Below are 24826 nucleotides of genomic sequence, written 5' to 3'. Positions count from 1 at the left end.
CTGTCCCTTTATGAGGTAATAACTCTGAAACGCTTCCATGGATCCCACTGACTCTGACCTTGTTTTCTCATGACATATTATACTTCATGGTAGTGGTAACATTTCATTCAAATAACTTGCGTTTATTTGTGAAAAAAAACGGAAATTTGGTGAAAATTTTGAAAATTTTGCAATTCTCCAACTTTGAATTTTTATGCCCTTAAATCACAGAGATATGGCACACAAAAAACTTAATAAATAACATTCCCATATGTTTACTTTACATCAGCACAATTTTGGAACTAAAATTTTTTTTGTTAGGAAGTTATAAGCGTTAAAAGTTGACCAGCGATTTCTCATTTTTGCAACACCATTTTATTTTTATGGACCACATCACATTTGAAGTCACTTTGAGGGGTCTATATGATAGAAAATACCCAAAAGTGACACCATTCTAAAATCTGCACCCCTCAAGGTACTCAAAACCACATTCAAGAAGTTTATTTACCCTTCAGGTGCTTCACAGGAATTTTTTGAATGTTTAGAAAAAATAAACATTTAACTTTTTTTCACAAAAAAATTACTTCACGTCCAATTTTCTTTATTTTACCAAGGGTAACAGGAGAAATTGGACTGGAAAAGTTATTGTGCAATTTGTCCTGAGTACGCTGATACCTGATATGTGGGGGGAAACAACTGTTTCGGCGCATGGCAAAGCTGAGAAGGGAAGGAGCGCCATTTGACTTTTTCAATGGAAAATTGGCTGGAATTCAGATCGGACGCCATGTCACGTTTGGAGAGCCCAGATGTACCTAAACAGTGGAAACCCCACATAAGTGACCCAATTTTGAAAACTAGACCCCCCAAGGAACTTATCCAGATATGTGGTGCAAACTTTGAACCCACAAGGTCTTCACAGAAGTTTATAATGTGCAGCTGTACAATTGAAAAATCATATTTTTTCCAAAAACATGATCTATTCACCCCCAATTTTTATTTTCCTAAAGGTAACAGGACCCTAAAAGTTATTGTGCAATTTGTCCTGAGTATGCTGATACCCCATATGTGGGTGTAAACGACCACAGAGCTCGGAAGGGAAGCAGCGCCATTTGACTTTTATGGCTGGAATTCATATCGGATGCCATGTCATGTTTGGAGAGCTCCTGATGTGCCAAAACAGTGGAAACCCCACACAAATGACACCATTTTGGAAACTAGACCCACCAAGGAACTTATCTAGATGTGTGGTGAGAACTTTAAACCCCCAAGGGCTTCACAGAAGGTTATAATGTACAGCCGTACAAATAAAAAATCATATTTTTTCCACAAAATGATCTTTTCACCTTCAATTTTTATTTTTCCAAGGGTAACAGGACCCTAAAAGTTATTGTGCAATTTGTCCTGAGTATGCTAATACCCCATATGTGGGGGTAAACCACTATTTGGGCGCTTGGCAGAGCTCGGAAGGGAAGCAGCACCATTTGACTTTTATTGCTGGAATTGAGATCGGACGCCATGTCACGTTTGGAAAGCCCCTGATGTGCCAAAACAGTGGAAACCCGCCACAAATGACACCAATTTGGAAACTAGACCCCCCAAGGAACTTATGTAGATGTGTGGTGAGAACTTTGAACCCACAAAGGCTTCACAGAAGTTTATAACGTACAGCTGAAAAATTAAAAAAATCACATTTTTTCCACAAAAATGATCTTTTCACCCCCAATTTTTATTTTCTCAAGGGTAACAGGACCCTAAAAGTTATTGTGCAATTTGTCCTGAGTATGCTGATACCCCACATGTGGGGGTAAACCACTATTTGGGCGCATGGCAGAGCTCGGAAGGGAAGCAGTGCCATTTGACTTTTTTGGCTGGAATTGGGATTGGACGCCATGCCGCATTTGGAATGCCCCTGATGTGCCTAAACAGTGGAAATCCCCCACAAATGACCCCATTTTGGAAACTAGACCCCCTAAGGAACTTATCTAGATGTGTGGTGAGCACTTTGAACCCCCAAGGGCTTCACAGAAGTTCATAACGCCCGGACATGAAAATAAAAAAAAAATCATATTTTTTCCACAAACATGATCTTTTAGTCCCCAATTTTTTTATTTTCCCAAGGGTAACAGGAGAAATTGGACCCCAAAATTTGGGAGAAAACTACTGTATAGGGACACATCGGGGCTCGGAAGGGAAGTAGTGATGTTTTGGAATGCAGACTTTGATGGAATGGTCTGCGGGTGTCATGTCGCATTTGGAGAGCCTCTGATGTATCTAAACTGTTGAATCTCCCCACAAGTGACCCCATTTTGGAAACTAGACTCCCCAAAGAGCAGGTGGTGAGCACTTTGAACCCCCAAGTGCCATGTTGCATTTGGAGAGCACCTGCTGTGCCCACACAGTGGAAACCCCCCAATTCTAACTCCAACCCTAACCCAAACACACCCCTAACCCTAATCTCAGCCCTAACCCTAGACCTAACCCTAGCCCTAACCCTAATGGGAAAATGGAAATAAATACTTTTTTTTAATTTTATTATTTTTCCCTAACTAAGGGGGTGATAAAGAGGGGTTTGATTTACTTTTTATGGCGGGTTTTTATGTTTAGCAGCTGTCACACGATAAATGACACTTTTTGTTGTAAAAATAGTTTTTGCATCACCACATTTTCAGAGCTATAACTTTTCCGTATTTTGACCCACCGAGTCATTTGAGGTCTTATTTTTTGTAGGACGAGTTAACGTTTTTATTGGTACCATTTTTGGGCGCGTGACTTTTTTTATCGCTTTTTATTCCGATTTTTGGGACTCAGAATGAACAAAAAACCAGCATTTCAAGAATTTCTTTTGGGGGGTGCGTTTACACTGTTCCGCGTGCTGTAAAATTGATGAAGCGGTTTTATTCTTCGGGTCGGTATGGTTACAGCGATACCTCATTTATTTAATTTTTTATGTTTTGGCGCTTTTAAGCAATGAAAACTATTTTATATAAAAAATAATTATTTTTGCATCGCTTTATTCTGCGAGCTATAATATATTTTTTATTTTTTCGCTGATGACTGTGTGGTAGCTCATTATTTGCGGGACAAGATGACTTTTTCAGCGGTACCAAGGTTATTTATATCCGTCTTTTTGATCGCGCGTTATTGCACTTTTTGTTCGGTGGTATGATAATAAAGAATTGTTTTTTGTTTTGTTTTTTTATTTTTATTTTTTAAGGGATTCGCTAATGGGACAGTTCTATAGGGTGGTCGTTACGGACGCGGCAATACTAAATATGTGTACGTATTGTTATTTTTTATTTCCAAAAGATGAATTTATTAGGGAATATTTTTTTTTTTATTTATTTAGCGATTATTTATAAATTCTTTTTACTTTTTTTTTTAACTTTATTACATTGTCCCAGAGGGGACATAACTGTTATGTGACAGATCGCTGATCTGTCACATCACTGATCGCTGTGACAGATCAGCGATCTGTCACAGGCAGTGCAGAAGGCCTACGCTTTGCAGGCAGTGAGGAAGCCAGCTCCCTGCAGGCCCCCCGAAGGTCCCTTCCGCCATATTGGATCCGGAGACCTGCAGGGAAGGAGGCCCCCGCAGCAGCGTTGCACATTGTGCTGCTGCGGGGTTCTCAGGGATGCACGGAGGGAGCCCCCTCCCTGCCGATGCTTCCCTAAACCCCCAGTACACTCCAATCATGTTTGATCGCAGTGTGCCAGGGGATAACGTGTCGGGGGCGGTCCGTGACCACCCCTGACACATTGTGTCGGGTGTCAGCTGTGATAATCAGCTGACACACAGCCACGATCAGCGACGCTCACCCCGTGAGCGCCGCTGATCGTGCTAGACGCACTATCCCGTCCCCGGTCATAGGGGCCCGGGTACCGTGGATGGGATAGTACATCAGATGTCAGGTAGGGGTTAAGATATATAATCACAAAAGAGCATAGGAAAGTCAGCACAACAATATAATCCAATTTCGAAAAACAAAACCATACGCTTAGCGTTTGGCCCATTTTAGCTTCTTAGAGGAACATGAAAACAAAAAACCCAGTTAATCACTTGCATTTTTTAAGTCACTTTTCTTTTTTGTCTTGTGACATTCATTGATTTTTTTTAAAAAATAGACTTTAAAAAGGCAAAAATTAATAAAAGAATAAATAGGAAGAATAAATGAAAACAGTAAAAAAAACACAAAGGCACAAATGCAATAATGAAGCATACCCAAAGTTGCCTATATAGTCAGTCTATCTGTCACGGGTTTACCACGACAGAGAGAAGCCAAGAGACCGCAGCGTCTGATTTCGCCTTCTCTTGCACTGTTTAGAAGCACTTCATCTTTATATTAAATGGTGTAAGTTTCTTTTAGCAGTGCAGGGGTTAATCTGCTCCGTTGAGAGCTCTTGGAAACTTTCCTGCATAAAGGCTCTCAGCTATTCATTGTTTGCCACTCCCATTTCCTATATAATCTGAGCCCTGGCTAGCACTCATTGTCAGAGTTAGAGCATGGCTGGAGGTTATCTGTGACCTTATCCTCCTACTTTGGTTTAACCTCATCCTCCACGCCCTGGTGCATTTCTCTGTTGTTTGTGTGAGTATATTTGTATGATTGGTATTTCTCGTTATCCCTGTTTGTACTACATTGTTAGTCTGGTTGGTATATTATGGTACGCTAGTACGTCCCTCTTCCCTGTTTGGGTGAAGGGTACAGAATGAGGGTGGATTCAGGAGCTAAGGAAAGGTATCCACATCAGCGTCTTCACCATCAGATGCAACCCAGGGAACAGGGAGAGCTAGGGCACCCCTAGCGTTAGGGACAGGGAAGGAGCCCCTGGTCCCAGAACACCCGACAACAGAGTCGTGACACTATCTAACCTAGCTAACGTCTGCCAAAGTAGGTAACTAGAATCAGATAGAGTGCTGAACTATTCTCTCCTCTTCATTTGAATTAATGTATATTAAAAAGTACTACCTATCGGTTCACATTGTATTGAAGTAATGCTTTCAGAAAAAAAAATTCGGATCAAAAGTAATTTATAAATTATATCTTTAATTTCATGACTTTATTTTCTTTAATGTTGTATGTTAGTCTATAATAAGCATACAATAGAGCAGCTGATCCTAACATTTTTGCAGCAAATGTCAAAGAACACACATTTATGCAACTTCTATTTTATTTACAATGTGACATTGATTACTAAAATTGAAGTCAAAACACAGTTAAGTAATTGTAGGCATTTTCTCAGAATTCATAATAAGTTTACTGTCATTGTAGATGTAGAAAAGATGCATAAATGATACAAACACAGACCTGCTTCACGGTGGAAAAATGCTTCTTGAATAAAATGTTATAAAATATCAAGAGCAGTCTGCATAAAATATACAACCGCAAGTACATTAGAACAGAAACATTGCATGAATTTTAAATCCGCACAGGTTTAAATTTGAGAGTATGGATAAATTCTTTATATTATAGGTCCCATATTGCAGAGCATATAATATAGGCTGCATTTCCTGATTTATCAGAGTATAGTATGTTAACAGAGCTGTAGCTAATCTTTTCTGTATGAAGGTTAAAGATTTTGTATATCGTTGAATCCCCGGAGCAGACTCAAATATAGAACTTGGCTAAATTTGTCACCCCTTTTAAAAATGTAATGCAATATAATACTTTACATTAACAGTGCTGTTATACTGCATGCACATATAGTACTGCTATATGATACATGAATATACACATTACATACTGCATTACAAATATACAAAAAACACATTACACACATACACATTTTATGAATAAATGTATTGGGGCACACTTCATCAACGAATATAATAGAGGTACTGTAATAGGATGCCACACTTTTAACTGGTCAGTTATTGCAATTTCTTCCCCCACTAAGTATTCCATGATCAGATCTTGTATTATTGAAATTGGCAGTTCTCAGGAGCCACAGCAGAACATGTAAAAGTTACATACCTAGAGTATTAGCGCGCACAAACGTCACCAACACTCGGCTCACTCAATAACTACAAAGTTTGAAACCTCTTTTGCCTTTAGCATGAGCACAAAAAATGTGCACTGGGAGCATCACTGCACAAGTTACCATGGCTGATAAGCTGAATGCGAACCTTACGTAACCTAGAACAATGCTAAAGGTTGGATAGAGTGGTGTAACGCACGCCACCAATAAACACTTAAGCAGTTTTATGAGGATTGTGTTATGTGTATTGAAAAATTAACCTACTCTATGTGGTAGTTCATTGGACCGGTCTGGGATTGGCAGATGCCAAGAGAATGTTACTTTCCTGACTTAGCTTCACCATCTGTAACGTTTGGTGGAGGAAGAATAATACTATGAGGCTGTTTTTCTGGGTTGGCCAAGACCCCTTAGTACATATGATGGGTACTCTTAATACTTCAACAAGATATTGTGGTCAATTGTATGCTTACAACTTCTGGAGAACAGTTTGGGGAAGGCCTTTTTAACATCTCAGCATGACTGGGCCCAAAAGTAAGGCATGGTTGGGTGAGTTAGGTATGAAAGAACTTCACTGTTCCTCACAAAGCCTTGACCTTCTTCATCCAACAGGGTTTAATGGGGTTAAGAATGAAAATTGCAAGTCAGGCCACATCATCCAGCATCAGTCTGTGACCTCAAAAATGCTCAACTGGATGAAAAGGCAAGAATTCTCAAACACACTCAAAAATATTGTGGAAAACCTTCACAGAAGATTGGAAGCAAAGTGGGGATCAACTTTAACCTTAACTATGGTATGTTAGTGCCTATTGATTTAAATTGGGGTGTCAGCAAAACTGCTGTGAGTATAATGGATGTTCCAATACTGTGAATTATCTAAAGAAGCAAGAAACCTCAGCGAAAATTATTCTTTTTATTGTACCCTTTGCTGAAGGGTTTTTTAAATTCCTTATTTTTGTTTATTACACACACACACATGCTCAATAGGCACATATGTGCACTTGTCCATATGCATTAAACACAAAAGCAAAAAGACTGCAAAAGCACTGGGGCTTCAGAGGAAAAAAATTCAAATGTTTTGTTCACCACCACATGGGCATGACATTTCTGCTCTATTTAAGGGGTCAATTTATGAAGCCCTTTTAGTCAGAAAATTCACAACATTTACACCAGTTCTGCCAACTTTTTGAAAAAAATGTGGGTAGAGCATACACTTAGGGTGTCATGCCTGGTGCTGATATATAGTTAATATAAAAAAATTTGGCATAAATTATAGCAAAAGATGTATGCCAGTCAGTGACACATTTCTGACTCAAGGCAACTGAAAGATGAACCAAACTTGGAATTTGACACATCTAAAAGCCTCTATACTCATTAATATAATTTTGGCCGAACCCTCCAAAATTGATGGATTCGGCTGACAGTTTAATGTGTATGGAGCACTGGCCAATTGATTGAAGGATGGGATGTTGATTGGGCATGTTCAATTTTTTTACCAAATGAGCACTCCTGTGTATAGGAGATATGGCTAAGCTGGCTACCGGCCAAACGATAGAGCGAAGCAATGTTCAGCTGACAGCCATCTGATGTTTATGGCTGGCTTTTCTCTGGCAGAGTATAAAATGTCAATCTTAATGAATTTCAACCAGTTATCAAGTGATACAATATAACTATCTATGTCCATTATTAAGGTATTTAAAATAATAGTAACAATATATAGTAGCCCCAACAATTTAATGAAGATATTTAATTATGTATTTAATGTTTAAGACAACTTTAAGATTACATATATGCAAGACATTTTTAAAAAAATGGCAGCCACAGTCTGATTTAAACTATTGACTAGCCAATTTCATACTGGCTTTAACTAAGAAAAATGAAAATCTCTAAGCTGATCAACTTACGGTAAGTGTAAGTGTATTCAGTCAAGATGATCACATTGAATTTTGGCCACCATTTTCAGCAGTATCATTTTCTTCTGTAAAATTTTTAGTTCACAGCTTTTACTTATATGATGCCTGAAGACCATTTTGACTGTATTTCCCTTTTGAATATATATATATATATATATATATATATCTTGGTTTGATATGTTAAAAAATCAGTAAAGCAAAAAATGTATGTACATGTAAAAGCCCTTACATGATAATTTATGCAAGATCTACAACTTAAGCTATATCTTTATGATAATGAGAAAATAAGAATCAGGCATGTAAAACTGGTCATACTAAATTGTTTGCCACAGTGAAGTGTGTCACCCTACCTAAAACTTTGATTTCAATATAACGCCAGGGTGCTACGGTTCTCTGCTTTCTTGGTTCTTTCTCTTGAGTGACTACGGATGCAAGATTGGTGCTTGGCATGTGATTATTTTAAAGGGGATTAACTCCAATTTTTGATTGCTTAATTTTCAGCCTACAAGGTCAATCTCCTTTGTGTTTTTCTGTTTTCATTTGCGTAACTACCTGAATTCACTGTGTACCGTCCCCGACCCAACCTTCTGACCCTGCCTTCCAATACTAAACCGGAAACTAACATTCACCTCCACATCCTTCATCTAGGCCCTTGTATCTGTCTGACTGCATATTGTGCACTACACTTGTAAACATGACCTGGGTATCTGTACATACCTCCTTGCATGAGATATCATTTGCATTAAGAACAGGGGATACCTCTGACTCTGTAATCTTGGTTAAGCAAATACAATCCAATGTTAATCTTCTGGATAAATTCTCCATCTAGCTATAAAGATTTTTTTTCACTACTCTCATCTCTGAATGAGTCTTGCTGTTCGCTGTGAAACTCTGTGCCTCTTTGTAGAAAATCTTCCATCTGCATGCCTGGTGCCATCCGACCAGGACACTGGCATATAGTTATGTTCTTAACAAGAAAGCATAGGGAGTGTTACAGATAGTCAGTTTGCAATTTGCCTCTTCAGAAAGGAAGATGACTTTAATTCTAGTGCTACCATTAATTATCCTTGCAACATGACTAAGCATAAAAGCCAAACCAGAATCTCAATTTGCACAAACATGTTTTGGGGTGTTGCCCCTCCTCAGTGCAAAGCATGTGGTCTGATTTGGTTGTATGAGAGACCTGACTAGGGTCTAAGAGTTAATGTTTCTCCCTATGGAGAGAGAAATGCTTGACATGCCAGGGTAAGGAGCCTTTTAGACCATGCAATGCTTCTCTGAGAAATTAAATATAAATTGCTTTTTCAGATAGGCAGAGAGAAAATAGTCAGTTTAACCCACAACCAATTGCTTTCTTGAGCTTGCCTACTCATGTATATTTTTACAATAAGGATAAGAGAATAAGGGAATAAGGCATTGCTAGTTACTTCTGGCAACTACTTACCTCCCATGGGAAGAAATAACCCTTTTTTACCATGACATCTTTCATAGGTGGGATTGAGGAGGCTCAATGTATGACAGCTTTAGACTATAACAGCTATCAGAAATTTCAGGAACTCTCTGTGTATTGTTAGTGGAAGAGTTAGGCTCAGTACATGGGACATAAGTTTATCTACTTTTCTTTCCATGGTTATATATTATACATTTTGGGTTGCAATATATTTACTTACTGTGTGTTAGAATACCAAAACCATAGAAAGATCACATTTTGTTGAACTCTATGTAAACTCTAAATGCCTACAGTATGTCTCTGGAGTGCTTATCTCATATGAAAGTGCTATTTTCTTCACAAGCTTTTAATATCATGTGAATATTTTCTTCAGGTAGCGGTTTCTCAGCTCAAAGACTTGTTGAAATGATGTCATTTTTGATTCTCCTTCAATATTAGTCACTAAGAATATCTAAAACAAGTCTTGTAGATTTTCATTCTATCTTATTATGGATTCTAGCTATTTGTAAATGCATTTGCGTCATGGTAAGATGAAGATTCCGTTTCAAAATAATCCTCCAGCTTCCACTGTAAGGTCTCAAAGGTTGGCCGGTTTTCTGGATTTGCATTCCAGCATTCCAACATGATGCCATAAAGGTCCTGGGGACAGTTGAATGGTTTGGGCATCCTATAGCCTTGGTCGAGTTTTTCTAATGCCTGCCGTCCAGTCATGCCTGCACAAGAGAAGTAATAAAAAAGCTAAAAACAATCCGTGTAATTTTAAAATTTACATAAGGGAATCATTTCCATCAATGTGCACTGTGGGATTCCTTTAAGTACATGATGACCTTGTCTTTTCAGTTAAAGTAAAGAGACCTTGATCAGCAATTAAAAAACATGAAATTGCTCAGCTGGCGAGACTGCAGGTAAACCATAGTTATAATTTCTCTCTGCACGCTGGGTTCTTTATTAAAGAATTTCAAATGAAAGTGAAATTTACAAGAATATGTTAAGAATGCTTTGCTTTATTTTAATAATAGATGGATAATTTCAATTAAAAGAAAATGTGATCTCATCATTGTGTGCTCTTATTGTCTCGCTTAGAATGTTTTATGAGCCATCGGTTAATAACATTCATCGAGAGGGGCAACAACACTAAACATTTCCTCCTCATTGGAAGTCAAGTCACCCCTATGGAATTTCTGATTTATTCTATTCATTTACGCTTCTCATATCTATTCATACTTTTCAGATAGTTAATATATGGAAAGAAAGATGAAAAATAGCCAACAAACATAAGATAAGGTATGAAATGACCAAGTAGATAAATGTATTCTAAGGAATTTCTGATTTTTCTTACTTATATACACTCCTTATGTTATTGTCTTTACGTACTTTTCACATAGTCAATATTTCTAAATCAAAGATGACAGAGAGCTGCAGTTTATATTTCTTTTATACTTTTTCCCTTTTTCTACTATGTCTTTCAGGAAGTTGATTTTTTATAGATGTCACCTAGGGAATTTCTGGTTTATTCTATTCATTTGAATTCCTTGTATTATTGTTTTTACACACTTTTTTTACAGGATCCTGACATGGAAGGGTATAAATGGGTTGTGGAGTGATGGACATGGTCAATAAGTATGAGAAATGATTAGGTCTTTTCTCATCAATAATAGTTTTACAGGATCCTGACATGAAAGGGTATAAATGGGTTGTGGAGTGATGGACATGGTCAATAAGTATGAGAAATGATTAGGCCTTTTCTCATCAATAATAGTAACAATAGTAATAAGGGACCTGGCAATCATGCTATTCAGGCCTGGGATGGTATCTTCCTCAGGTCAGTAGTCAACTGGTATTAAAATGTATTTTTTTTACTTATAGTAAATGAATCTGGTATGGGTAATTTTTTTGTTCCTTTGCCTCTTGGTCTCTAAGATATGGCCACCTCTTCCATGTTTATAAATCTAGTATTGTTAGACAAGAGTCATGGCGCTAAAGAAGACTCTAATAGAGAAAAGTTTGGGACCAGCCCACTTGGCAAAAAAGACTTGATTTATATGGCATGAAAGCTATATCTCAGAAATGGAGAAGTGAAAAACAAAAGAAAAACAGCACTAGATTCATAACGATGGCTTTTACACAAGATAAAAAAAATTGTATATTTATGGCAAGTGACGAGATCTCTTTAACCACTAAGCTACTATGATGGGAAAAAGAGTATCAATTCATTTTTTTAAAACAAAATAGTAAATCCTTTATTAGAATGTCGTATTTATTAAGATTAATATACTAACAACAAAGTCAATTCTAGAGTAAAAAGGAAATATTCAAAATTATGAAGAAAGTGGTAAAATTCTGATGCTCATAAAATAAACATACTGATTACATGAGGATGAGCTCCTCTACTACTATTTCCTCTACAATCACTATCATTTTCCTTGATGACAGACAGGAGGAGACATTGGAAATTGTTATTCGCGCTCGGACATCACTGATAAAGCTTACTAAATTGTTCATTAACGTATTGCACAGAAATGTATACTGCTTAGGGATGGGCGAATCCTGAAATACTCGGAATCGCTAGACTCTAATGAGTCCGACTCGGAAACTCGCTATTCGTTGCGAGTCTAGCGAGTCCAATGTTAATGAATGGGGATGCGAGTATTGCAGCGATTCCTGTGCTGCCATTTTTTTTGTTCCGCTTACTTCCTGCATGTGGCTGTGCCCACCATGCGGAAAGTAAGCAGAACAATTGCGGATGGTACCCACGGTCCGGAGGAGAGGAGGAGACTGTCCTCCAGGCTTTGGGTACCATATCCCTGTAAAAAATAGAATTTAAAAATAAAAAATATTGTTATTCTCACCCTCCGACATCCCGCGCAGCCTTCCTGCCTCTCCACGCATCCGTTCCCAGTAGTCCTTTGCGAAAATGCCCGCGATGGCGTCCGTTCTCGCGGGATCGCGAAGTCTCGTGGTCATTCGCGCGACGTCATCGCGAATGACCGCGAGACATCGCGATCCCGCGAGAACGGACGTCATCGCGGGCATTTTCGCAGGACGTCGGAGGGTAAGAATAACACCATTTTTTATTTTTTTTTACATTTTTTCTTTTACTACTGATGCTGCATAGGCGGCCTCAGTAGTAAAAAGTTGGTCACACTTGTCAAACACTATGTTTGACGAGTGTGACCAACCTGTCAATCAGTTCTCCAAGCGATGCTACAGATCACTTGGAAAATGCTAGCATTTTGCAAGCTAATTACGCTTGCAAAATGCTAGTTTTTCCGCGGGAAAATCGCGGGAATTTAAAATGCGATTTTCCCGCGGAATGGAATTCCGGAATTCTCGCGGTAATTTCCGCGAGATTTCCGGTACGTGTGCACTTAGCCTTATTTGCATTGGACTCGTTACTGTGCGAGTAATCGCTTGGAAACTCGCAGAGTACCGACTCCTGCGAGTCCCCTACTACTCGCAGAGTAACGAGTCCTAACGAGTAGATTCGCCCATCCCTAATACTGCTAAATTGATGTATATCAAAAAGGTTATATAAATTTTTCTTCTGTTCGTCAAATTAACCATTTATTACTCTAATAACTTTGTTTATATATGCTTTTGTAATCCTAAAAATTCTAATTAAAATATTATTAAAAAAATGTATGATTAGCCAAGAAAGGGAATGCTAATACAAAGCTAATGTTGTCCTGGCCATATCTGAGTTGCAGTTGATCCTGAACGTTATGTGGAAATGGGTAATTAAAGAAAAAAGACAAACAGATACAAAAATCAGGACTAATAGTGGCCAAAAATTTCAATTTTGGCAAAGATACAAATAGAGGCGGTGAGGACTTGATTCAGCACGTTGCACTGTATGGTAACTTATTAATAGGGCTTTTCAATAATTCCTCTATACTGATTTAACATCTATACAGTAATAGAATTTTAATGAACAGACATTAAATGTATAATCTGCATTTAATATGTGAGTAAATATCTGCATGAAGAAAAAAAAATTGCACCATGCACTTGTCTCTTCTGTATTTTGGATGAGACTAGACTTGAATGCCTATGGATGAGCAAAAAAAATTGGCTCCTGTATGGATTAACCAGATACTATCCGATTTTTATGCATGCAGTACATTGCAATTCTGTAACATAGGAAACTGTTTTTGTCTGGTAAAGTTGAATAACTGCTGATGTATAAAAGTAGATGACATATGGATTATGTACAAATAAAAAAATCATATTTTCTAGATGAAAAGCGAACAATTTTTTATTTGCTTGTGTGAACTTAGCCTGACAAAGAGAATCCTTGCAGATTAACATAATCTCAAGCTCCGGGCAAATGGATTATATTAAATGGCTAAAATGCCCTAAGTGTCTTGATCGTCTGTTAGTATAATTACTATATTATATTGCTTGTGGATTACTTCTCTGCAGTGCTTGAGCCCAGGGCTTCAATCTATCCATGTACACCTTTATGAATAGTTCTTGTAAAGCATTTGCTTTATTTCACTTAATGAATTGTTACTCTGTATTCTTGCACAGTGGGCCAGTGGTCATTATGGTAGCAGTACCGAGCTCGATTCCAGTGACTGGTTCCAATCAGAAGTACTTCATCCAATTGTCAAATGCCAGGGTTTTTTTTATCTGTGTGTTTTTACCTTTGTTACCACCCAATGATGTTATTTGCCCTTCTTTTCTTATTCAATATGCATGTATATATCCCTGGTGTTTGTTACAGCAGCTGTGACAAAAAGCGCAGGAGTTGCCTTCGAGACGCGTTACTTGGCCTTCTACCCTCCCTCTCTATTCCTCACGTCAAGGATGTATTTTAAAAAAAAATAAATTTTCCAAATAAACAATGGTTTTATCTGGAGCTAGAACCTGTCTTTGGTTTCTGCAGTTTCTATGTCAGATTTAACCTGTTATCTACTTTCTGTGCCTAATGAAGGTTCTGGTTCCTTGGTGCTTGGTCCACTTTGAAGAAGGAGCAGCAGCTGGTGTTGCGGTTGTTAAAAACTACCTAAAACCTTAAAGCAGTGTTGTGCCTGATATCTCCACAGCACCATAATGTGATGAGTAAATCTATAGCTCTGTGGCATTGCCATATCTATCCTGGATATTTCACAATGTGGTGCCATGTTTCTTTTCATTAATTCAGTCAGTTAACCATGGTATATATTGTCCTGGAAGAGTTGACAATGATTGTGGCAGCTCTCCGGACAATGAAAATTTTCAGAAGATGGACATAGTTCAGTTTTATTGGACAATGGGTTTCAAGGTCAGACAGAGCTCTTCATCAGCCCTTTGCCTTAAATGAATGTTTACTGACTCAGAGGTCCTTCAGTATAAACCTTATGTTGGTGATGTGTATATATACTGCTTGTACCTATCTGTTGGATTACTGTCCTCTGATTTAAGTTTACATTCTTTTACTGGCTATTGGTTTCGATTGTATTAAAAGACAGTCAATGATTAGAAAAAAAAACACAATACTCTTGTCCATTGCATGTATTGTATAATGTTGCAATTCCCATACAAATGCATATGACTAAACTAAAATATTGCCTTTGAAAAAGTAGACTCTTTCATTATCATTCTGGACAATTCCTTTAGTTAATCTACCTGATGTTATTTCTGTATACCAATGCTTTATCTTCTGTATATAAATCAGCAAATACCTTACAGTGCTGAGCTTAGTCGCTCATAATGTAGGGAAGGTGACCTGACGGACGGATGGACCTGTCAGTATAGAGAAGGAAAGGTTTGCACAGTTCAGATAGTTGTCAGTTACTACAGTGGGGAAACAGCTAGGAAAGTGTAGTGGACGTGCAGTACCTGGGTTGACCATTAGAGGGCAGGGAGGAGTGTGAGCAAATGACTTGACATCAGCTTAGGGCTTAGGAAACCGTTGGTCATGGGGGCGGAGTTACAGGGAACCAGGAAAGGTATAAATACTGAGGGAGGGTTCCAGAAAGTTCCAGTCCCCAGGGGGAGCTCAGGTGACAGGACGACTACGACAGTCTGTGCGCTCTGAGGAGAACCGAACCAGGGGGACTGAGGAGAGAGAACGTCAGGGGGTGGTCCTGACAGGAAGAACTGCAGTGGAGACGAGACACTGGGTGTGGGACACCGTATTTGACACGACGCCTGATCAGTAAAATTGCTGTTGGTTTACGGGCCTAAGGCGGCCACAGTGATGGACCTGTCAGGAGCGTCAAACAGTGAAGAAGGGACGGTACGTGTATGTACGTCCCTAGTTTAACGTACGGTGTGTGAAGCGGCACTGGAAATGGTGGGCCGTGAGGTAAAGAGAAGTGCGGTGTGCTGCAGAGGCCATCAGGTGGACGGCGAGTGGAATAAACTTGGACCTGTTGCACCCAGAAACTGCCTCCATCTTGTCTCTGTTTTGTCTCTGTGCGGTCTATCGAGGGACCACCCCCCAGTCCGGCCCACGACTCTACAATAGTACAGTACTTAGTTGACTACTTCTTTAAATTTGATCACTAGTTTATACTGTTATGTACAGGTAAACTGAATCAGTCACCAGATTGCTTTCCAAGCAGCAGAAAACAGGATTAAGGACTTGCTGTAGTTTTGTTAAAATCACTGTTTTAACTGCTGCATCTCTGTTAGTTCTCTCGGTGCAAAGCTGTGCATAATCCCACCCACATAACTGATAGCTTTCTGTCATAAACAGAAAGTTTTCAGTGGTGAGGAATGAGGATAGCCAGAGATCATGAATATAAGGACTACAAAACAAAAGCTCATGATGAGTGGACTAGCAGAGGCTGTGCAGACAAAACAATGTTTTATCAAAATTACAGCAAAAGCCATGTGACTCACCATTACAATCAAGGTCCCTACTCAGATTGGGCAGCAAAAACATGTTGACAGATTCTGTTTAAAAGTTAAGTCTCATAGATATTATATAAGAGAAATGATGTTTACACATAGTAGTGTCAGAATTACACAGGAACTTACCAGGATATGGCATCTTTCCATATGCTGTTATTTCATAGAGAAGAATGCCAAACGACCAAACATCAGATTTAACACTAAATTCGTTTTTTCGGATTGCTTCTGGTGCTGTCCATTTCAGAGGAAGCTTTGCATCATTTTTGGCCTGGTACACATTACCATCCTTTAAAAGAAATCAAGAATGAGAAAGGTTTGTTATGAAGCCGGAGATGTCTTCAACACATCATCATGGTGCAAAAAGCATGAAATGTAATTTCTATGCAGAAACAGAATATCTCATGATCTTTAGACTTACCCCAAAAACTCTGGCAAGTCCAAAATCGGCCACCTTATATACACTATTTTCTCCAACAAGTACATTTCTAGCTGCTAAATCTCTGTGGATGAAGTTTTGTGTTTCCAGATAAGCCATCCCTGATGCCACTTGTGCACCTATGTCTACCTGTTGGGGTACTTTTATTGTCGCACCATTATCATCTGAAATATTAAAGAAATAAGAAGTTGGTTAACCCTTTATCACAGAGTAAAAGCATTTTAATTGTTCATGTCATCTGCAAAAAACATTTATCAACTATTACTATTATTTACATTTTCAACTAAGCAACTAAAAAGCAAACTTCTTTAGCCTCATGCACTTGACCTTATTATGGAACCATATGGTATAGTTCTTTAACAAACTGTCAACCACCCAAACTCGTTCCACAAAAATCAAGCCCTTATACGGCTATGTTGATGGAAAAATAAAAAAGTTGTGGCTCTTCGAATAAGGGGAGCAAAAGACCAAAGAGCAAATATGAAGAATCGCCCGCTCCTTAACGGGTTGAGAGCTATGTTATAATCTAAAAAGGGAAATTAAAAAATTTTTAAAAAATCCTATAAATATAAACAAAACTAACAAACACTCATCAACCTAAGTTCCTGTGTAGATCACATAAGTGAATTATGCTTGGCTATTATATTGTGTTAGGCTGTGTGCCCACGTAGCGATTTTTAAGCGTTTTTGCCGCGATTTTCGGCGCGAAAACGCAGCGAAAACGTTTAAAAATCGTGCACAGAACGCCCCCCATGCATTTCTATGGCATTCCGCACATGCTGTGCTAATGCTGCACTTTTTTCCGTGGCGGAATCGCATCGCGGAAAAAATCGCAGCATGCTCATTCTTTTGTGCGGAATCGCAAAGAATTGCCGCGATTCCGCACCCATAGGAATGCATGAGAATCGCTGACTTCCCGCATGTGGCTATGCCCACCATGCGGGAAGTTAAGCGTCTCATGTGCGGTTGGTACCCACGGTGTGGAGGAGAGGAGACTGTCCTCCAGGCCCTGGGTACCATACCCCTGTAAAAAAAAAGAATAAAAAATAAAAAATCGGGGTATATTTACCTTCCGGTGTCCCGCGCTGCATTCCCGTCCTAAGCGTTCCCAGTAATGCCTTGCGGCAAGGCCCTGTAATGACGTAGTCTCGTGTGACTCTAGCGGTCTCGCAAGATCACTATAGCAACGCGAGACTACGTCATCACAGGTCTCACAAGGCATTACTGGGAACGCTGTGGCCCGGGATGGCAGCGCGGGACGCCGGAAGGTAAATATACCCCGATTTTTAAATTTTTTTTTAGCATTTTAACATCCTATCTTTTACTATTGATGCCGCATAGGCGGCCTCAATAGTAAAAACCTGGTCACACTTGTCAAACACTATGTTTGACGAGTGTGACCAACCTGTCAATCACTTTCCAAGCGATGCTTCAAATCGCTTGGAAAGTGCTTGAATATCGCACGCGAAAATCACGGCAAAATCGCGATCATAATCGCGGTAAAATCGCGGTGAAATCGCGCGGAAAAACCACGCGATTTCTGGGAAGGAGTCCGGTTTTTAGTGAGCGTTTTAAAACGCTACGTGGGCCCATAGCCTTAAAGTTAAGTTTTATCACAGTATCAGAACTCTTACTTTTTAACCAGGGGCTGTGCTATTTTTTATGGAACCAAGAGATTAAAAAAACAACTTCAAAATATGATATAACATCTGAATTCACGTACAATACTGTGCAATAGTTTAAGCTGGTGTGGAAAAAATTCTACAACGTAAGACTGCTTTCAAAAATTGAAATGTAAGTAAAATAAGGTAAGAGAAATCTAAATCAAATGAATATTTGATGGACCGCCCTTTGCTTTCAAAACAGCATCAATTATTCTAGGTACATTTTCCAAGTCAGGGATTTTGTAGGATTAAAATATATGAGTATTATACAAAAAGGGGAGAACCCCATATTGGATTACACTCTAACAAGCCATAAGACTTAACTTTTATTAAAAGGATATTCCCATCTCCAAGATCATATCCCAATATGTAGTGAATATATAATAATAATATTATCAAATACCTCTAATTAGTATTGCAGTATTGTTTTTCTGATTTTCTATTTTTCTTTGCTCATGTGCAGGCATTACAGGACCTTAGGTATCCATTGTTACAAGTTACAGTGACAGTTACAGTGACAGTTTGCTAGTTGCTAGTGGTTGTAACCACGGATACATAAGGTCCTGTAATGCCTGCACATGAGGAAAGAAAAATAGCATATCAGAAAAACTATAATATATTTCTAATTAATGGTATTTGCGAATATTATTGTTACATCTACTAGATATTGAGAAAGAATCTTGGAGATGAGAATACCCCTTTAAATTTACTAAAATACATGCTGTAAATAAAAAAAAAATAAAAAACGAATCTGAACTGAGAAGAGTAAGTTAATGTGTGTGCACAATGTAAGCGCATATTAAGACATGACCATTAACCAGAGTAAACAGGAAGCAAAAAACACAAATATCCTGAACTAAAAAGTAAAAAATAAACTGCAAATAATGCATAAAAGTAATAATAATAATAAGGGTATTTAGTAAACATAATTTTGATCAAAATAATGTACAAGCCATCCCGCCACGTTACGGCAACCCTTGTGGGACAGTCCCTACTCTAGTATTTAAAACCTTGTCACTTGCCAAGTGACGTGAATGTGAACAAGGATCGAGGGACTGAACCACTAGTAAAAGCATAGGCCAGACTGGGTGGATTTCCCAGCTCAGAAAGAGGGAGGTCACACCCATATATGCACTGAATGCACAATGAAATGAATAAAAAACGAATCTGAACTGAGAAAAGTAAGTTAATGTGTATGCACAATGTAAGTGCATATTAACACATGACCATTAGCCAGAGAAAGCAGAAAGCAAAAAACATAAATATCCTGAACTAAAAAGTGAAAAATAAACTGCAAATAATGCATAAAGGTAATAATTAGTGTTGAGCATTCCGATACCGCAAGTATCTGGTATCGGCCGATATTAGCTGTATCGGAATTCCGATACTTAGTTCCGATACTTTTTTCATATCGAATACCGGAATCGGAAGTTCCCATAATGCTAGGAGCCCGCTCGATTTGATTCAGCCAATGGGGATCCTCAGAAGTGTGGGCATATCCTGTTAGGCATGTAGGCATGTTAACTACTGGCATGGCTGTGATTGGCTGCTGAAATGATGTCATGATGCACTATAAAAAGCGCTGCAGCCGCCATTTCAGGTCACTCTGCTGTGAATTCGGTTAGGGACAGGCTGCTGTTGAAGACTGTGAGGGACAGTTAGAAATAGCGATTCCACAAAACATATAGTGCTTAACCCAGGCTACATAAACCACCACTGTAGCTTGCTTTTCCCTAGCAGCGCTGTTTTCACAGCTGTCTGCAAGGGCTGTGTGAGTGCAGACCCACGCTGTGTAGTGTGTCCTGCAGGCACGTCTGCTTGTAGGCCGGCCAGCGTGTGTCTCTGCCTCATACACATTTTTCTTTTATTGCTGCTTTTTTTTCTCCTGTATAGTGTGCTTCCATACGTATCCATATACGTTGGTTGCAAACACTAAAGGAGTGGACAGCGGAGCCTTTCAGCAGCCTTTCAGTGCTATAGCCCATTTCTCTGCACTGTTTTAGGCTGTCTGATAGGTCTCTCTGTGTGTGAGTGCAGCTCACGTTGCAGTGTGTTCTACAGCCACCGCTAGCTGTAGTCCGCTCAGCGTGCGTCACTGCCTCATACATAGTCCTTTTTTTGCAGCTAATTTAGCCAGATTTTTGCTCCTATATTAGTGTGCTTCCAACCGCATCCATTGTCATTGGTTGGTTGCAAACACTATATAGGATTAGATAGAGGAGCCTTTTTGCTTGCTTGTGCCCTTCAGGGCCAGCCAGGCTAGTATCACCCTATTTTTTGGAGCCTCATCAATTGCATTGTAGGTTAGCTTCCTGCATTGTAATCACTCCAAAAAGTTTGTGATACTATAGCTTTCAAACTTTGGTCACATCCTTTCCTTTCCCCCCACCCAAAAAAAAGGAAATAAAGTTCACCAAACACTCCACTTTACAGTTGTCTAGGCCACATTAGATCATATTAAAGTGTAGTACACACACTCTTAGCCAAATTAGTGTTTCTTATACTGGTTAGCAGGTGTTCAGGAATAAGAACACTAAGCCACCCCTTTTTTACTTTTCTGCCTATCTTTATCAGTCTACCAAGATGAAGAAGGCAGGGAGTAAGGCACGTGGTCGTGGCCGTGGAGTTTCAGCAGGGAGAGGACGGGGGGATTCAGCAGGGAGAGGACGTGGGGATTCGGTGTCTGCTGCGGCCACCAGTGACCCGGCATCCCCCACTTTTACCAGGCAACAGTCCTTCATGCGCAGCTTTGTAGGACCTCGCCGTACCCCACTGCTGCGTGACGAACAAATTGAAGCCGTTGTCGGATGGATGCATCCACTTCAATGACTTCCGCATCCTCCCAAGGCCAGAGCACTGAAGAGCAACCATCTGTCTCTTCACCACCTGCCAAATTGCCCAGGCAGTCTGAGAGCCCTGGACAGGAGCCATCTCAATCTTTACTTCTGTTCTCAGAATCTGTTGGCTTGGAAAGAGGTGGCCAGCCAAGCAGCATTCTAGAGCGTGAAGAAGAGGGAGTATGCAGTGATGCGCAACTGCTTTGTCCCTCTGAATCTGAAGAGGCGGGTGGGCCAGTGCCTATGGTCAGCACACCTCAGTATGCATCAGATGATGATGAGACTCAGTTGCCAATTTCTGGTGCGTACGGTGCTGGCGAGACAACCCAGGACCAGCCGGTGCTTGAAGAGGGGAGTGGAGATGATGAGGTCCTTGACCCATCATGGCGTCAGCCACAGGAAGGTGGTGGGAGCAGCTCTGAGGAAGAGATTCCCCGAACGGCCAAAAGAGGAGGGAGAGGGCGGGGGCAGACTTGGTTGCCTGTAGCGTCCACTTTGGCACCCGTGAGGAGCAATCCTCTTCCAAAACACAAAACGGGCGCTCCCAGGACTTGCAGTGCGTGGTCTTTTTTTGACACAGTTGCAGATGACATTTGCTTTGTCAAATGCAACCTGTGTCATCAGAAAGTGAAACGAGGGAAAAATATGACCAACCTCAATACCACAAATATGTGGAAACATGTGCGTACCAAGCATGAGGTGGAGTTACACAGACACACTGAAGATGTAGGCCAACCTTCAGCAGCACCTACCACCTCTTCAGCTCATGTTGGGGCCTCTTCCTCCAGCTCACACACAGCTGGTTCGGCCATACTCGGCAAACCATCCCTGAGCACTGGCTCTGAATGCCGGCATTGCCAAACTACTGGCCCTTGAGATGCTGTCATTCGGGCTGGTGGAGACTGACACCTTCCGGAACTTTATGTCATTGGCAGTTCCACAATACAATGTGCCCAGCCGCTTTTATTTCAGCAGGCAAGCCGTCCCTGTCCTGCAAAAGCATGTGGAGGGAAAAATTAAAAATGCGCTACTAAATGCCGTCAGTAGCAAGGTCCACCTGACCACCGATGCGTGGACCAGTAGCCATGGACAGGGACGATACCTTTCCCTCACTGCCCATTGGGTCAATGTTGTGGAGCCGGGTACAGATCTGGAGAGTGGCTCTGTACGTATTCTGCCAACTCCAAGGATTGCAGGAATGCAGTCTGTACATATTGAGTCCTCCTCCTACTCTAGTTCCTCGGAATCAGCACTGCGTGAGCCTGTTAGGCCAGATATGAGCACAGGTGTGGCCAAACGTCAACAGGCCGTCCTTAAATTAATTTCTTTGGGGAATCGGAGCCACACAGCACAGGAGCTCTGGAATGCCATCAAGCAGGAGAGCGATGTGTGGTTTGTGCCAGCGAATCTCCAGCCAGGTTTGGTAGTGAGTAGAGTTGAGCGATACCGTCCGATACTTCAAAGTATCGGATCGGAATGGATCGGCCGATCTTAAAAAAAAGTATCGGTATCGCCGATTCCGATACCGGAAGTCCCATTCAAGTCTATGGGACTTCCGGTATCGGAATAAGAAAAATCCTGTTTTTCCCTTGTACAGCCTCTCTGGGGTCTGTACGGGCCTTTCGGGGGGCTGTGCCGGCCTGCCAGGGGGTCTGTGCAGGCTCCGGTGGTCTGTGCCGGCCTGCCGGGGGGCTGTGCCGGCCTGCCAGGGGGGCTGTGCAGGCTCCGGTGGGCTGTGCCGGCCTGCCGGGGGGCTGTGCCGGCCTGCCGGGGGGCTGTGCACCCTGTGGGGGTCTGTACCGGCCTGCCGGGGGGCTGTGCCGGCCTGCCGGTGGTCTGTGCACCCTGTGGGGGTCTGTACCGGCCTGCCGGGGGGCTGTGCCGGCCTGCCGGGGGGCTGTGCTGATGTCCGGGGGTCTGTGCAAGCATCGTCCGATGGGACTACAAGTCCCATCTGGCGATGCCTGCTACCATGACAGTGATTGACACATTAGCCAATGATGGGACAGTAGTAGTCCCATCATCCGGCTAATGTGTTAAATGTTAAAAAAAAAAAAAAATACTACATACATACTACATGCATGCTACATACATACTACATGCTACATACATACTACATACATACTACATACATACTACATACATACCACATATATACTACATACATACTACATACATAACACATATATACTACATACATACTACATACATACTACATACATACTACATACATACTACATATATACTACATGCATGCTACATACATACTACATGTTACATACATACTACATACATACTACATGCATGCTACATACATACTACATGCTACATACATACTACATATATACTACATGCATGCTACATACATACTACATGCTACATACATACTACATATATACTACATACATACTACATACATACTACATGCATGCTACATACATACTACATGCTACATGCATACTACATATATACTACATGCATGCTACATACATACTACATGCTACATACATACTACATATATACTACATACATACTACATACATACTACATGCATGCTACATACATACTACATGCTACATACATACTACATATATACTACATGCATGCTACATACATACTACATGCTACATACATACTACATATATACTACATACATACTACATACATACTACATGCATGCTACATACATACTACATGCTACATACATACTACATATATACTACATGCATGCTACATACATACTACATGCTACATACATACTACATATATACTACATGCATGCTACATACATACTGCATGCTGCATGCATGCTACATACATACTACATACATACTACATGCCACATACATACCACATATATACTACATACATACTACATACAATACATTCATACAATACATACATAGACATACAGTACATATAACATAGAGTAACATACTTACCAATACTTGTCACATTGTTCCCCGAAGCCATTGTCTTTTACGGAATAAATATTAACATAACAAACCACAAAAATACTCACCCACGATCCGAAGCAGTCCACGAGTGTGTCCCACGACGATCTTGGGTAGAGAACTGCAGCATCAGCTGTTGCTGCCGTTCTCTACGGGCTGCAGGAATCCAATGATGGAAGGTAGGTATCCTTCCGCACTGTATTCCTCCGCCACTTAAAAAAAAAAAAAGTCCCTAGTCTCACTTTATGCCATTGCAATGGCATAAAGTGAGACTAGGGACTTTTTTTTTTTTTAAGTGGCGGAGGAATACAGTGCGGAAGTATACCTACCTTCCGTCATTGGATTCCTGCAGCCCGTAGAGAACGGCAGCAACAGCTGATGCTGCAGTTCTCTACCCAAGATCGTCGTGGGACACACTCGTGGACTGCTTCGGATCGTGGGTGAGTATTTTTGTGGTTTGTTATGTTAATATTTATTCCGTAAAAGACAATGGCTTCGGGGAACAATGTGACAAGTATTGGTAAGTATGTTACTCTATGTTATATGTACTGTATGTCTATGTATGTATTGTATGAATGTATTGTATGTAGTATGTATGTAGTATATATGTGGTATGTATGTAGCATGTAGTATGTATGTAGCATGCATGTAGTATATATGTAGTATGTATGTAGCATGTAGTATGTATGTAGCATGCATGTAGTATGTATGTAGTATGTATGTAGTATATATGTAGTATGTATGTAGCATGTAGTATGTATGTAGCATGCATGTA

The 24826-nt window shown here is 40.2% G+C and overlaps 1 protein-coding gene across 1 annotated transcript in view; it reads right to left on the bottom strand.

The window, feature by feature from the left end:
- Positions 1-5006: 5006 nt before the first annotated feature.
- Positions 5007-24826, bottom strand: part of FRK (fyn related Src family tyrosine kinase) — a 142893-nt gene continuing 123073 nt past the window's right edge. The window contains exons 6-8 of the mRNA XM_073575979.1: positions 16579-16760; positions 16287-16446; positions 5007-10030 (exon numbers count right to left, since the gene is read on the bottom strand). Coding sequence (XP_073432080.1) covers positions 9813-10030; positions 16287-16446; positions 16579-16760 — 560 coding nt within the window. The 3' untranslated portion in view covers positions 5007-9812. The remainder of the gene's footprint in view (positions 10031-16286; positions 16447-16578; positions 16761-24826) is intronic.

This window comes from Dendrobates tinctorius, unplaced genomic scaffold (genome assembly GCF_039654945.1).
Source record: "Dendrobates tinctorius isolate UK_male_01 unplaced genomic scaffold, ASM3965494v1 ptg000046l, whole genome shotgun sequence".
NCBI lineage: Eukaryota > Metazoa > Chordata > Amphibia > Anura > Dendrobatidae > Dendrobates > Dendrobates tinctorius.
The sequence above is the reverse complement of the archived record's forward strand: the minus strand, read 5'-3'. Positions and strand labels throughout refer to the sequence as shown.